Consider the following 17,612-nt stretch of genomic DNA (forward strand, 5'->3'; position numbering starts at 1 on the left):
GATTTACTATAATAAACAATACACCTGACTTGCAGCTTGTAAATATTTGTTGTAAATCAATGTGGAAGAACAACTTATGTTTAGACAATGCACCGTGTGTGCGTTGGTAGAAACAACCGACCGCCACCCGATACTGAACTAAATCATTACCGTGATCGTCAAACATTATTACAGCATGTATAAAGAGGCGGTCGACCGTGAACACCACGCTATATGGACCTATTAGTTAGGTAGGAATAACGGGATAAACAAATAGTGAACTAATAATCAATATATGTTTATCTAACACAGCGAATAGTGTATTAACAACAATATCCAATCACTGTAAATAATAAACAAAGTAAGTTAATCTTACAAAAACTAATAAACCTATATTAAATTCAAAAACACCTAAAACATTTCACTTCCGGTGGATGTAAGAAAGCTGCAACGTATGTGTTCTGACCACGTGCGGGTAGTTCCGTTTACGAACGAGTCTGCCACCCAACAGCATTCTTATGTCTAGCCGCTCATATATATATATACATGAGTAACTACAAATGGATATATATATATGTACCACCGTGGGGCGATGTACAATCTGAAGCGGTACGCCGTTTTTAGACTGTACAAAGCTTAAACGGTGGATATAAAATAGGATAGAACTGTATTACCACTATAAACTGTATAATACGACCCTTAAAATAGGTCCTCTCGCTCATTCGACGTCAAACCCTACAAGGTTAGCGCGGGTAAAGGAGGGAGGCCAATGGTGCTATATGGACCTATTAGTTAGGTAGGAATAACGGGATAAACAAATAGCGAACTAATAAATCAATATCTGTTTATCTAACACAGCGAATAGTGTAATAACAACAATATCCAATCACTCCAAATAATAAACAAAGCAAGTTAATCTTAAAAAATAATAAACATATATTAAATTCAAAAACACCTAAAACATTACACTTCAGGTTGAGGTAAGAAAGCTGCGACTAATGAAATCTATAAAAAAAACTTTTTGGACGCACAATTCAACCCAGGTAGGATCGAAATTCACTCGAACCAACTCTTAGAAAACACCCCCTACTTTATGTCACATGGATGGATGGATGGATGACGGGTTTCGCGCCTACATGAATCCGCCCTTACGGGTTTCATCTCACTGACGGAAGTCAATGTTCTGTCGGCGTTTATGTCACATGCCATTTGGACATGTAAATATCAGTGTTTGAATATCGCGCGCTTTCCAGCCAGGTAACTTTAACAGGTAAGTTACGCATGCGCTAATAAGTGTACTACAGGTGAGAAGGGCGGACATTACGGGTGCGGACCGTGTAGTGAATGTTGGAGCGCAAATAGCTGCTTGCGGTAAGTTTAAACTTGTTTAAGTTTTATCAGATTTATTATAACAAATGTGTTGATTCATAAATAGGCGTTGGACCTTATAAAGGTGTATTTTACCTGGTATGGATGTATGCGTACCCGGTACTGTGAGCGCACGGGGGTGTATATATGCGTGTGTATGGGACCAGGTAAAGCGTGAACAATAGCACTGTTAGCTTTGTTCAGCATAATGAAATGTTTAGTGCTAGCATTACTGCTTAAATACTATATATAACCAGTTCAGATATAGATTTTATTGTCTTAATCAATAATTGTAATTAAATAGTATACCAGTATAATACTATCGTTACGTGTATAATAGCTATTTAATTAAGGCATACGTATATTGTGGCTTTTCGTCCTTGGGCCGTTGACGTTCGTGTAACGGAAGGCCAAATACAGATGGTTATTTTGGTACTCCACAACTATCGGATCCCGATGACGTGATACTGAACGTTCCCAGAGAAACCCTTCACCTACATATATACCTACCTGTACTTGTGTGGTCATGGAGAGGGTAAAGCCTAATACCCTTGTCTTTGGCTGGTCTGTGTGACCTATTACTGTATATACTTACCTGGACCTGTGTGGCCATGGAGAGGGTAACACTTTATACCCGTACATTGGACTGGTCTGTGTGACCTGTTTATGTACCGGCTGGATCTTTGTGACCCGCTACGTTCTATATGTGTTTGTGAGCTTGGAGGGGACTTCACTGAGATTGGAGAAGTCTAAGGGAGGACGGCGTCATCAACATTGGAGACGACACAACACCGTCCAACAAGCTACAGAGGCTTTAGGGTGTTGATATGGCATTTTTTATTATTAGTTAGTTATATATATGTATATATTACATGTCATTCGTTAGCGAGTTGATAGCGAGAGAGAGCCATTCTGATTTTGTGTGATGAATATTGTATATTATGTACTAATTATGAATTGTAAATACATTGTATATACTGTTTGAACCGTGTTTTGCTTTATGTTCTAGGAAACCGGTATTTAATCAATCCCGGTCGGTTCTCGTTACACTTTAGACACATACCCAATCAAAAACGAGCTTACAAAAGCGATCAGGTCCCATCCCACAAACCATCCCCAATACCACCCCGGTCCAGAATTTCAGCAATTAATAAAACCCATAAACCCTTCTGCACATCTCATGACACCCAGCACGTCTTTTCAACCCCCATCCCCTCCAGCCCCATCCAGGTTATAACACAACTATAACACTAATCACCCACCCCCCACCCTCCACACACCCTCCCCGTTTTTCCTCTTTAAACCCATACTAATAACACACTATTCACTAAAAATCATAAATGTCGAAACGATGAGCAGAAATAAGTGAAAGGCAAGTCGAGTTTATAAGAAAGATGACATTGGTACAAGTATAGTCAGGTTTATTCTCAGTGACGAAGGATGAGAAGAGGAGTACATGGAACGGACAACAAAAAAACAGCACATGCATGACACTAACCACTAATATACAGTCCGTCGGATGGGACTATAAATGGTGACCCGTGTGAGAACTGTCCAATCTCGCACGGAAAAAATCCCTCTGGGTTTTTCGAAAAAGAGTAGGCGCGTAAACGCCGACACAGAGGATAGTGAAAATTTTATCCAAAACTTTAGATCGTTAGAAATAGGGTCTCTTTATTAAGACATTTAGTTGGACTTCAAAATACAAACCAAATTCATAGAATAGGCAGGGACTGGTGTGGCTGAAGGCGGCACAGTACCCCACTTCCGGTCCTGACTTGGTGATGCTGTACGATGAGTGTTAGGTTAAGGCATTATTAGGCATAGGAGCCGTCTTACAAAAACTAGACTTATACAGTTAATATATATAGGATAGACGGCCCCTTCTCTAACCTATCTGCCCCTCTATTCTTTTACTCCATACTTTATCCCTTCTACTCATTTTCCTTTCTGTTCTTCGTCTGCTGGATAACCGAAATACACGGTAGTGAAGCGGACGTAAAACCTATCAATCAATCAATCAATCAATGAACACCACGCGCGCACACACAAGTGTTTTACTACACAACGAAAGCACTCAGACATGAAGGTTCGATAGTAGGGGTCAAGATAGGACAGGTAAAAGTTGAGAAAGGTGAAAAGGGGAGGTAAAACTAAAAATCTAATATTTATGGTGATCACTTATTTAACATTTGTTGGTGTAAACATCTTAAAATAAAAATCTGGAAGTTTACATCAGAACAAATCTGTTCTACAAGTTATACCCGAGTGACGAAAACATGATAAAATACCTGGACAATTCTTGCGACACTTTACATACCGATAGTGGGAAAAAACTGGTGTACTCTACCCAACACCATTCATAATCCTCGGTGATTGTAATGGTCATAATAGCCTTTGGGGCTCTCCAAACACAGACGAGAGAGGAAGACGTATCGAAGAATTTATAGATAAAAACAACTTGTGCCTTTGCACCCTGCTACGGGCTCTCGTACCCACATTGATCTGTCATTATGCCATCCTTCCATCCTACTTGATTATGACTGGAAGGTAAATAATGATCTTTGTGGGAGTGACCACTTCCCCATTTTACTTAAGAATATAGGGACTCCTTTTGATGATCCTCTACCTCGATGGAGTGTGCACAAAGCAGATTGGGTCCAATTCCAACACATGTGCAATGAGAAGCTTACCACAGAAAATTGTACTAACCTCAAAGACCCAACTAAAACTTTTACTGAAACACTAACTTCTATTGCTCAAAAGACAATTCCAAAATCCGCTCCAAATCCTATGAAGTTCCTTTTATCAGAAGAATCTTTTAAAACACGCAGTAATCGGGCAGCTGCTCTAAAAAAACAGCAGGAGAGAATATGTATCCAAGATATCATCAAACACGTCCCCCAAAAAAGTATGGGATATGATTCGGAAAATAAGTGTGAAAAAGAAAAAGTCAACTTCCTCCCACCTCATTAATAAAAACTTTTTTTTCCGTCTAGTCTGAAAATGCTGATGCATTTGCAGAAAAACGTAACTAAAAACTCATCCCCTTTAAACCACTCCCGAAAATTCCAGTCTTTAAAGAAAATAAAGAGAAAAGAAACGGCTAAATTTCAAATAATCAAACAAAGAAAATTATAATGAACCATTTACCCTACGAGAACTTGTTGATTCGCTTAAAAAACCACAGGACTTTGCTTCATGTCCTGATGATATTCCATATCAATTTCTCAAGCACTTACCGGACTCGTCACTAACATGCCGTCTTTAAATATTCAACCAAGTTTACGCTTCCGGAAAAATTCCCGATTCTTGAAAGAACTCCACAATTATACCTATCCCAAAACCAGGAAAGGATGCTACCGACCCAAACAACTATCGTCCTATTTCTCTGACTAGTTGTGTATGTAAAACTTTAGAACGAATGATAAACACAAGACTGGTTTGGTTTCTTGAGGCCAACGATATAATATGGTGAAATTGGCTCTTTTCACAAGCATCCAAGTGACCGGGACGCTCCCCTGGGCCGGGATTACCCAGGATTCCCTGGCCTCTTATGTATTAGTCCGAATTATTCTGACGTTTTATCGACTTTTTTCATATCGGTCTGTCGTCGATTAACGACAGAACTCCGGCCCTCTATAATATGCGGGAAATATGCGCCCCGCGCCCGGAGCGCACTTCAAACTGATATTTTAGAAACAAATCGTAACTTTCACACACATATCGCACATGGATCGAAAGATCTATTCTTTATGCAAAAGATGAACATACATAACAAAGTGTTTAATATTATTTTCAATAGTGGGAAATTCCCATCAAAATGGCTGACCGGTACTATTGTTCCTATTTTTAAAAATAAAGGTTCACCTATGGAACCTAAAAATTATAGACCAATTACGATTGTTAGTTGTTTAGGGAAGTTGTTCACTAGTATATTAAATGAAAGACTACAGAAATACTCAGAGGAGGTAAGCTTGATATGTGAAAATCAGACAGGGTTTCGTAAAAATTATTCAACTATTGATAACATTTTTGTACTTTACTCTTTGATAAATTTGACTCAGATGATGAAAAGTAAATTATACTGTGTATTTTTTGACTTCGAAAAAGCCTTTGATAAAGTATGGCGCAATGGCTTGTGGAATAAGATGTTAATGAGCGGTATTAATGGGAAAATGTTAACAATTATTTTTAACATGTATCAAGGCATTAAGTCAAATATATCTTTTAATGGTGAATGTTCTGGTTATTTTCCATGTGAAAATGGTTTGAGACAAGGAGAAAATCTATCTCCCTTTTTATTCAGTCTGTACTTGAACGATCTAGAAGAGTTTATGGTCCAAAATAACGTTCAGGGTTTGACAAACCTTAGTACTAAATTAGAAAATAATCTACATGTATACATAAAGCTTTTTATTTTACTATATGCTGATGATACACTACTTTTCTCGGACTGTCCAGTTGACTTGCAACTACAATTAAATGTATTCAGTGAATACTGTAAACAGTGGAAATTAAAGGTTAATATAGGAAAAACCAAATGTATAGTGTTTAGTAAAGGACGCAAAAACAATAGAAATGTATTTTTATTTAATAATGAGGCGATCGAGTTAGTGGACAATTTTACCTATTTGGGTACGGCATTTAATCGAACTGGTTCATTCAATGAAACGAAAAAATACAATATTAAAAAGGCTACTATAGCAATGTATGACGTTATAAAGAAAGGTAGACTACATAATTTATCAGTTCATTGTATATATGATTTATTTAACAAGATTGTAAAACCCATACTGTTGTATGGTTGTGAAGTTTGGGGTCTTTCTGACCTTAAGGTAATTGAACGTGTACATTTAAAGTTCTGTAAATTATTACTAGGGTTAAAAAGTAGCACCCCTAATTATATGGTATATGGAGAACTAGGTACTAGTCCACTTGAAATAACAATAAAAACAAGAATAATATCATATTGGTCACAATTGACTCATTCTAAAGGAAACAAAATTAATATTATATTGTATAAATTTCTTTGCCATCAACATAATGTTGATGATAAACCGGTTCCATATATAAGTTTTATTAAACGTATTTTAAATGAATGTGGTATGAGTTACCTATGGAATGTCCAATATACTTCAGAATGTAATATCACATGGCTAAAGCATGTTATTAAACAAAGATTGTACGACCAGTTTTTACAGAAATGGCAGAGTGATGTTCACACTTCATCAAAAGCTACATGTTATAGGATTTTTAAAAATAATTGTCATTTTGAAAATTACTTAGATATTTTAAGTGATAAGGATAGAGTTACATTTTGTAAATTTAAGACTACTAATCACAAATTCATTGTTGAAACCGGCAGATGGCATAATATAGAGTATAATGAAAGAAAATGTCCACACTGTAACAGTCAGCAAATTGGTGACGAATTCCATTACTTGCTTGAGTGTCCGTCACTATCTGGGTTTCGAATTTTATACATAGACAAATATTTTTGGACGAGACCAAATGTAATTAAGTTTTATGAATTGATGAATACTACTAATATAAAAACACTGAAGAAACTTTGTACTTTTATTAGAATAATTAATAACAGTATTTGACCTCGATATAAATGTGCATATATTATAAAACAGTACTGTGTACTACCGACTACGAACACTACAATTACTATATATTATATTGTAAATATGTTTCTCTATACATTGTATTGTGAAAGAGAATAAAGTTGAATTGAATTGAGTCCACGAGGTCTGTCGTAATCTCGATGGCCACACTTATCTCTTTTGAGTAGGTAGTAGTATGGTTCGTGATATACACTCAATTCAGTAGTAATTTGAAATTGACCTGCACACGTGTACTTTTGAAATCCATTTAAATAATAAAGGGTTTTACGTCCCGTTCTGTTTCAACGGTAAATTAGAACTATTTGGATTTCCACCTTTTTGGCCCCTAGCATCACCGATGAGTCCTAGAAGGACGAAACAGTGGCTGTTCACCACTGGATGTCGGAATACTCAGGTGTCGGAATGGAAAGTTTTCATCGTATGCAATTAATTTATTATGTGTTGAATACCACAGTGACATGTACAGTCCTCGACATGTGTCCATATCCAAAATATGCTCCAACCAGTTTTTCCTCATATAATACAGTAAATGTTCTGTACTCCCCTATATATTTTACCCCCCATCAACCCCTTTTTAAACACTTTTGCATCACTTGCCCTTCTTCCTCCCCCATCCTCTTCTCTTCCATATACCTATATATATATGCATAATATTCGTCAGTGCCGTCCAATCGTCGTTTTACACACAAATAAAGGAGACGGATTAGCATAAGTACTTTGTACTTGTTTTCGAATCCTATATGTATATCATGTTTGCATTACTGGGATATTATCCCGATAATAAAATAAAGTTTAAAGTAAGAACGAAACAGCTGAATGGTGAAGTGTACTTCAGTTTTAGAACACTGTATCAATTACAAGTCTAACAGTTCAGTCTTAGGTTTATCTTTATTTTATCAAAATACACAATGGGATCTGGGCACAAGTTTTCCAACAGACTCTAAGCTCTTCCCCATCATATCTATGCTTGTTACAGTCCTCAGTCAATGAAAGCGTCAAATTGTATCTTGTTATATTTTCCTTGTATATTTTATATAATCCATACACAATTTTCAGTATATATGCATTTTTACACCATCAAACCCGGACAGTAGTTCTGTTTGGTATTATATTTTCTTTATTGTTACAATAATTATTGGAAACAACGAATACAACAGTTGTCAAGTATTTACTGAGGAACTATTTATATTGGGAATCTAAATACTTTGAATTACCTCCCTTTGACAGATTTTCGAAAATTGTCATTTTCATTGAAACATAGTTGATATAGGCAGAGACTTATAATACATACGTCTCTGATATAGGTAAGTAAAAAAGAAGGGTTTTTACACATCATTAGATATTCACCATTGTAGATTTCCAATCTTTTGTTATTTGTAGGAGACACATCCAAATTGAAAATTAGAAATAACAATATCACGATAATTCATAATTTCAAAAAGAGTATGACAATGCGTAGAATATAGTTCTTTTATGAAATGAGAAGACCCCTGGGTAAATGGCAATCCAAAATTTAAATGTCTTACTGTATTATATCTCCTGTTGGTACTATGGACCTTAGGAAACCACGGTCACTCTATAGCTAATCGTCTGCTAGGAAATGTTTGTTGATGACGTCATAATGGAATGGTCACGTTTCTTTTATGACATCACAAGTATGCCAGGCATGTCAACAACAACACAACACACGGAGGTAAACAGATAAGCGACTTGTAGATGTATTTTTCCATTGGTTTAGTCTTAATGTAGATCTTAAGACTTTTTCTGCAGACATGTAAATTGTCCTCGAATCAGCGCGTGATGAACTTTATTGAAAATGATTATACATCTACATTTAGAGATCTTTTAAAACAAAACAATCTTGACCTTTTACATATATGCAGGCTAAAGACTATGACTAAAGAAGTATATAAGATTTTAAATAAGATAGCACCAGATTTTTTTATCAGTGACCCTGTGGAGAAAATAATGTCTTATATAATTTCAGGAAAAAAAATCCATTACGGTACCAAGGGCTAGAACCACAAGGTATGGAAAGATGTCATTTCGTTTTGAGGCCGCCCGGGTATCGAACAGCCTGTCTAATGAGCTAAGGTATGCCGAGAACTATTATACCTTCTGCAGGCTGTTGCTACCTGGGATGGCCAGTTATGTATGTAGTTGTGCTATATGTGAGGTGTAAATGTTTTTTTATTTCAATGGTTTTTATTTCAATTTATGTTTAGCTTTTTCTCTTAACAATAAATGATAATGTTTTCTTTTAACTTGCTATACTAGCATATATTCTGTTCTTTTTTGGGTTTTTGCCATATTGGCATATATGTATATTAGGCATCCATGCCATTTAAATTCTTTCTTGTGTGTGGCATGAACTTTATGCCATATCACTCTTACATTTTTAATGTTTTTTGGTGCTATATTGTTGTTTGCTTGCTAACAAGTAGTAACTTGTACATGCTGTGATATGTATGTATGTATTATGTAACCACGGACTTAGATAGATCTAATTCCGTGATGTAACATAAGGTTTTTTCTGCACGTTTTGTCTTGTTGAAATGATGACGTAAGAGTTGATAAAAGTTTAACTTTGAAATTTAATAAGAGATAACTTTTGACTTGACGGCAGGATATTCTGGAGTGTCCAAAATATACCCGATGTGTTCCGTACAGAGTCCAGAACCTAACTGATTTACAATACAACATATCACAGTTAAATCAATTGTAAGTGTACGTACAATAAAGGTACCTAAGCTTCGAGTGACAGGTGTCACTAATTGTAAGATCAAATACCCGTGGTCAGTGTCCACAAGGTAAAGGCTATTACACTAATCCTGTTGTGTAATACATATGTGATGGACAATAGTAATGAGTTGTAAAAGTAAGTTTACAAAGTGTACGAGCTTAAGGATATACAAACTTCACACATGATTCTGATCTTAAATGTCACAAAGGATATAGATAGTGACGTAGATAATTACAATTAGGGATAATGTAACATGTATATAGCCAAATTTCGTTGAAATGTCATATAAACGTGTTTTGTATCAAGTCACACTTGAATTGCTAGATATGAACAATTCGAAATATAAATTTAATAAAAGATGGTAAGATTAAAGTTTTTCATGAATAAGCAATTATGTACACAATTAATTTCATCACTAATTTATCACAAAATTTCTGTGTATGTATGTATTGTTGCTTGCTTGCTTACAAGTGGTACTTGTGATTTCTGTGATACATATGCATGTATGTATAACCTTTATTAAATTTGCAATAGGCAACGATGCCTTTGTGCTTTACACACATTTAAACATGACAATGACATGATGGCAATAATAAATACATATTTGCCCTCAAACATTGAGGCATTTACATGATTTTTTTGCAGCAAAATAACACATATTCACAAGGAACATATTCATTCACAATAGTAAGTATGAACGCATGTTTGTATGTATTGTTGTTTGCTTGCTTGCAAGTATTAAGCTGTTTTTATTTTGATTCAACAAACATGCTGTGCTATTTTGTTTTGTTTGTAATTTTCTATGCGTTTTTATTCATGTTTTGTCGTAATAATAACTCTACAGAGCTAATGTTCATTGTTTTACATGTACAACTCTATATCAATCTTCTTGTATCTTGTATCTTGTCACGCGACAACCACCAGCGGTTCGAAAAAGGAAACTGTGGGACTCAACGATATTTTGCACCTAGTTTCAGTTCACAAAACTGTTGTTTTTTATAACATTTTTAATATGCAAAATTGCTCAAAAGAACTCGTGTTTGATGTTTTTAAACTCGTTCCTGAGAGTCTAGCACGCTTTATAGAGCAACGCCTTCGGTTTTTAAGTCAAAGCTATTCCAAAAATCGTTAAAACAAAACTTCCTGATACCAAATAATATGCGTCAAAAAGAACCTCCGCAGCTATATCGACGTCTTAAAGACAAATGTTTAAGTTCAGACGTGTAATACTGTGTAAAGATATCGTTAAACGCGTTAGAAAAGAAAAACAAAACAAAATAAATAAACAACGGAAGCAATCACTTAACACATAACTCCACGCAGAGAAAATATTTACTTTTTAAATGCATTAAATTGTGGATGAATCATCGAAACGAAGCAACATGTTTTTGTTTAACCCTTTCGCCCCTTGTTAACTTTCATAGACTCTATCATACATTGATCTGGATGAGTCCATTTTGGTATAAAGTGGTGAAAGGGTTAAGGGACATTTTGCCTCGAAAATATGAATTTCGTTGTCCGCACGGTAGCTTTAAAATCTGTGGTTACTACTTAAGTATAATACGCATCCAACAAATATTTGTTTATTCGGATCCATTACCCATATTAGACTATACTTTCGGTATTACTGATATCAAATGCCTACTTTAAAATTCAAGGGTTCACATCTTTTACCTTATATCGATATATCCAGTCAATATATTTACCCTCAATTTTTACCTTTTCCGCTACTGAGCCGTCTATATAGCCTGAACCCTGAAGTTCAAGTTCAGTTTCTATCTATGTAAAGCAAATATATTGATTTGTAAAATTTAAAATGCTGTGAAAGTACTCATTTTTGTGAAGTTTTATGTTGAGTCCTTGGGTTTTCTTCCGCGATTTCATATGTTCGTTAGGACATTACAGGTTTAACATGAAGTCATTTTCCGTATGAGTAGGATACTACTAGCTTTCTTTGATACTAGTTATCCAAAATTTCATGAACCTACGAAACAGATTTCTTTTCGTGCAAAACCACGAAATTTGAGCCCAACGAAAATATCTGATTTCACAGTATATTTTAAGACAGAATGCAAAATATGCCCAGCCAAACACAGGCTTAGCAGATACACGTGTCGGGCTGTTAAAATACAACCTCTCTGCCTTCATAGTTAACTATATTATTATATATATAATTTAAGGTTTAACATCAAAATTATTGCAACGTAATATGTATTTTATTAGTTTATTTATTTTTTACAGTGATGAATATCTACATTATAACAGAAAAAGGATCAAAGAATCAATGTTAAAAAAGAAGGGATATTATCTACGAGTCATTTAAACAGTCATAATAGGCAAGTCGTTCGGCCCAGCATTAAGTTTCCAAATCTGTGAAACGATTTATTTATTCTTGATAATGTTACAGTAGTATGCTGAATTCTGATAACAAAACCCGCTAACTTAATAGCTCAGTCGATATCAACGTTTCAACAAAACTGCTATGATCTGTGGGAGTTATCTTTCTTAATAGAGTTCTACTACAGGCGTCGTTAGCAACCACCCCGAACAAATTCATCCGCGTGGATTTAAAAATCATTATTTTTATCGAGTTTCTTTTGAACCTACACTTTATATTCATTTTGAAATATATTATTGCTTATGATAAAATAATAAATTCACGTGATAATTTGTCAAACGTCCTGTAGTAATGGTTTCTATGGGACTACGTTTTACCTGTATTGGCGGAAGGTTGTGTGTGTCACGGTTCCATGTGTGCATAACCTGATATGGGTATGTACATGTGATAAGCGTTGATGTATTGAATTGTGTGTATTTGTCTACTGGATCATACTTGGAGGTGTTAGTGAAAGTATGACAGTTCTTTAAAACAGGTTAGTTGAAATGGTCCAAACTAACGGAATACAACCAATATAATGTTTTTTTGTCATAGTTGATTATTTTTACTGAATCGGTGACAGTTTTGTGCTAATTAGTGATTGATTTGTCCAGGTGAACACCTGACAGGTGAGACATGGGGCGCGGACGTAGATTTGCCCCGTCCTCGGACAAGGAAGGAATTTGGGTAAGTAACTCTTATACATTACACATTTTTTATTATATCAAATCGTGTTATTTCTGATTATGTATCTCAGGTTTATTTGATAAAATATATGTTAATTTTCCTTTGCTGCATTATCTCAAAGACTCTTACATGTGATGCTTTGCTATATCGATCGATTTTGAAGTGAAATTAATGTTTTCAATGCCCGAGGGTTCAGCTGTTACTATAAGATATGAAAAAAAAATCACAACTGGCTATATCGGGCATATGAAAATCACTGCGATGCTTTTAGTGATTATTAACTGTGACATATTAAGACACCTTAGAGGACGAATATCACTCCGTGATCCCAATTCCACCGATCAACCCACATTTTATTAAAGGCGGAATTAAGTGTGCTTAATGCAGCGTTATCATCGGAAATCATGACCTTTTCTTGATTCAAATGGTTTAAAATTGATAAAATCTAAACAAGTATACTACATACAAATATATATCAATATGAAAATGTCTTGAAGCAACATACGAAATATTAATGTAATTCTAGAAACAGTTCACGCGTTCATACGTTTTTATCTCAAGTACCTACACTATTACACACGTGGTAACCGGGTGCCAATAAAGAGACACAGATCGCGACGAACAGTACCGATCTATTTATACTTTATTATGTTAATTACAATGTTACGGGTCGAGTCTGCTAATTGAATACAGTGCGTGTTATTTAAGTCGGCCTGATTGTCTATGTGTAAGGACGTTTAAATAAGGGTACCGTTATATAGAGTATTGTGTCAATCAGTAATGGATGGTGGTGTAAAGCTAATGAGATACGTCTGTGTTCTTCGTGAATATTAAATGATTGTTGACTGATCAATAGGTCCTCTCAAACACACATAGAAGATCAGAGCACCGCCCCCTCCCATTATCCTCTTATACATACATTTTACTTTTCTCGTTACCCCCTCCCCAACACACACATGTAGAAGCTGGGAACCCCACCCCTTTCCACTACTCCCAATGTTATCCCCCTCCCCCCAAACACATGTACAGACTCGAAACTCCGCAATTTCCCTTACTTTCCCTTACAAGCAGAAACAACCACCTCATCCAATAATATCCCCACTCCACACCCACCCTTACACACAAATGTATGCATGCACACCCTTTCCTCAAGCTCTTCAACATACACATTGGAATCCCCTTCCTCTTCGGAATTAACCCGTTGTAATTTTTAAATTCACTCACCCCAAACCTAAATTCACTCATCCCAAACCCCCGTCCCAATCATAAATCCCCCCCCCCCCCCCACACACACACACACTATACTATACGTAATTTGAAAGTGCAGTTATAAAAATATATGTTAAGTATAATACCTGTACAGTATACCACTCTATGCTGTAGGGATCAATTTCAAAATATACAAAATGTAGGCTAAGTGTTGATCATATTAGACTGATTTATTCCGAGACTTGTATATGATTAAACACGTTAAACCTATACACTCTTGAAATCCCTTTAATTCGGTCCACTGAGCCGTTTTAACACAATATGAGAACATTATCAATATCAGTTTCGGATATCTATATCAGCTCAAGACCTGTGTCCATATATGTACAGGCTCAGGTAGAGCTATGAAATTTAAATGGAACCAAATTTTCATTTCTTAGCAAGGAAAATTTCTGATTTAATGAAAATCTTAACGTTTTCATTTTTAACTTCGCCTAAAATGGCGAAGTCATCTTAATGACAATAGCTCATACCCATTTTTCAAAACAAAAGGTAATAGGCCTCAATGATATGGTTCAAAAATGGTATTGGTATATATAATATCAATGTCTCAAATTTACTAAAGTATGTGTTGTCTGTAGGTATTGATATTAAATGCACATTCTTGAAATTTTAGGAATTTCCATAAATTTGAATATAGTCGGAAGATATTGAAGAAAACAATCTGAAAAGGACACATGTATTCAATTTGCGGGCCTACACAATTCATCAGCAACCCTCTTGCAAATGCAATGTGTACAACATAACGGTAGGGGTCTCTAGACCTCATCATACTGCTTGGCCTTGTATAATCTTATTGTGTTCACGGGGGGTTATCAAATTGTAATCAGACTTAAACAAATGGTCCCTGTAGAGTATGTACGGTACCTGTTTACACGACCTTACACGTGCACCTGCTGTCCTTGACAACAGACTGGAAACATATGAACTATAACATCATGCTTTCTGACGATTTTCTCTCGTTTTGTATGCACGGTTGTTCTCGGTGTAGCGGTGTGATCGTTATACTGTAGTAGGTACCTTACTGTCAATATTGACACGTCTACGACACTATTGTTGATCACATGTCTCAATTCTCACTAGCTACTAATCGAATTTCAAATACGGTTATTATTATGTAAGGTCCGTACAAGATGAGCAACAGGGAACATTTTTTGCGGTCAGAGTGCACGGATATTACTGAACACCTGTCATCTTACCTGTGCTATGTCTATTAATTAAACACCTGTCGATTTGATACCTGTTATTCACATACCTATACATATTTGCTCTAACTGAGCAGGTATTTACTTACTAATGTCAATATGATTCCAATTGATACTTTTCGGTACTGTCTAGTGTAGATTGTACGTCTATAACGATACAGACTCGTAGCATTTGTCTCACCAGAGAAAAATCACACTGTTCTCTGTCTGCATGGGCCAGACTTTGAGGTGGTCAGTTTGTGGCAGTGTCCTCTAAGCATTGTGGTCAGCTAGGAATGGTGAAACTTGGAGGTGGTCAGTTTATGGCAGTGTCTGAATTGTGGCCAATTCTGTACGGTGACATTTGCAGGTGGTCAGTTTGTGGCCATTCCCTCTTAAACTAGTGGTTAGTTCTGTACCGTGACATTTTGAGGTGACCAGTTAGTGGCCGTCTGCTATAGACCTGTTGGTTAGTTCTGTACGGTGACACTTATATGTAGTCAGTTAGTGGCCGTTTCCTGTATACCTAAAGATGATACTGATCGTAGACACTTATAAATGGTCAGTATCAGTGGTCAATGATGTACCATGACGCTAGCGTATGGTCAGTTAATAGCCGTCAAATCTATTGAAAGTGGTCAGTAAGAGGCCATCACATATATCGGTTATGGTCAGTTCTAAGTGGTAACATTTGGAGGTAGTCGGTAAGTGTCCGTGTCCTCTTAAAGGGACATCACGTGAAAAGGCGTTTTTTTTTAATGAATGTATGTATTGTATGCACTTCCACTTATGTTACCTCGCTATCCCCATATTCATAGTCCGTTCCAAATGTCCAGTTTGACCACTTGAATTGTTCGGGAAAGCCCTGTTAAAAATAGCGCCGATAACGTCACCTGACTAGGCAGTAAACACAAGTGGTGCGAGCGAGATGAGACGGTTTCCAAAGGGGCCCCAAGAGAGGGGCCGTCAGGCAACTGCAACTTCTCACCGCACTATGAAACCAAGTTATATGATTTCTAATTCCGTATTCAAACTTGTTGAACAGTAATTATTCATCATCAGAAGTTAATTGCAGACTTGCCAATATTCAGAATTTAAATTTATTTAGCTTTAAACATAAATTTGTTGTCAATAAAATTAAACAAGGGATGGGGCACAAGTTTTTACAATTTATCACAGCCGTCTCCCGTCATACATTTACAATTAAATGTCAACAATGATAATAGGCATAAACATAAAGTAGATATATTTAAATATATATTGAATTTAGTACCGGAATGTGACCGGTACAGGTGGTACGGGGCTAAACACCTTTCCTCAACAATGGGACAAACCTTTCTGTAAAAAGTAATAGTCACGAGACGAATATCCCTTTTCAAATGTTTACATATATGCAATGACAAACTACACGTGAATAAAAAAAGAAACGTTTGTGTATTTATTTATTACATTATACAACTCAATGTCTTTGGCCAATTTTTTTTCTAGACCATGCATATAAATCTATGTATACTCTCTTTCCCACTTTCACCGTCTCCATACGCTAACATTTAGGAAGTCATATTAACCATTACACACAATAAACTGTATGGCAAAACCACTACGTGTACATGTAGAATATGTGTCAATAAGGAACGCGTTGAGATACTTGATAATTATATTTTTTCAATACTTTACAGAGATTAAAGCATACTTGTAAATGGACCTTTTTATGCTGAGACAACTTTTCTTTAATCAGTTCCTTTTGTCCGAAACAGAAGCCGTAGTTATCGGCAGCACGCGCCAATTTTACAACGTAATCAAATATTTGTTCCCCTGTTTTCAATATGTATTCCGATTCTATCTGAAGTCGAAAATTTATTCTTTATAGAGAAAAGGTTGTTACATGATCATACATTCTAAGTCAACATCATATGAAAACATGAACTGTTGAAAAATTACGATTTAAAAAAAAAATGTTATGCGAACCTATTTACTAGAAGTAGGTTCTTCTTCCTCAGTTATTCATCCTGGTCCGTCATTTTGACATTTTTAATCTAGCTGCGAAAACGTAGCTTTCTGACGAAGAGCGATTTTTTTTTATATATTGCGTCGTCGCGGCAGAGGAGGCCGGGTATTACATAAGTATTAATTTAAATCTTGCATGTCAAAACAAAACAAAATCGTTTAATTCTTCAATATAACTAAATCATACCATTTTACTGATCCCGGTAATATTATAAATTATGTAAATCTAATAGCGCACGTATCTCATTTGACCCCGAGCACCGACAGAGGATCAGAGAACAGAATACGCCGTGGCCATCACAACAGTTATCCCTTGGAGGGCCTCATGGCAAAATCAAACTAACCAGTCACTTATCCCTTTCGTT

At 35.8% G+C, this 17,612-nt stretch overlaps 1 protein-coding gene across 2 annotated transcripts in view; it reads left to right on the forward strand.

Moving 5' to 3' along the window:
- Nucleotides 1-8,619: 8,619 nt before the first annotated feature.
- The window catches only part of LOC110466447, a 31,695-nt gene continuing 22,702 nt past the window's right edge, over nt 8,620-17,612 (forward strand). Inside the window, exons 1-3 of one of the 2 annotated variants that reach the window (XM_021522943.1) lie at nt 8,620-8,673; nt 8,968-9,008; nt 12,715-12,787. In XM_021522943.1, the coding sequence (XP_021378618.1) occupies nt 12,737-12,787 (51 nt within the window). In that variant the 5' untranslated portion in view covers nt 8,620-8,673; nt 8,968-9,008; nt 12,715-12,736. Of the gene's footprint in view, nt 8,674-8,967; nt 9,009-12,473; nt 12,597-12,714; nt 12,788-17,612 lie in introns of those variants that run through there. The other variant, XM_021522942.1, reaches the window with a different exon arrangement.

The sequence above is a fragment of the Mizuhopecten yessoensis genome, unplaced genomic scaffold (genome assembly GCF_002113885.1).
Source record: "Mizuhopecten yessoensis strain PY_sf001 unplaced genomic scaffold, ASM211388v2 scaffold11133, whole genome shotgun sequence".
In the NCBI taxonomy this organism is placed as follows: Eukaryota; Metazoa; Mollusca; class Bivalvia; order Pectinida; family Pectinidae; genus Mizuhopecten; species Mizuhopecten yessoensis.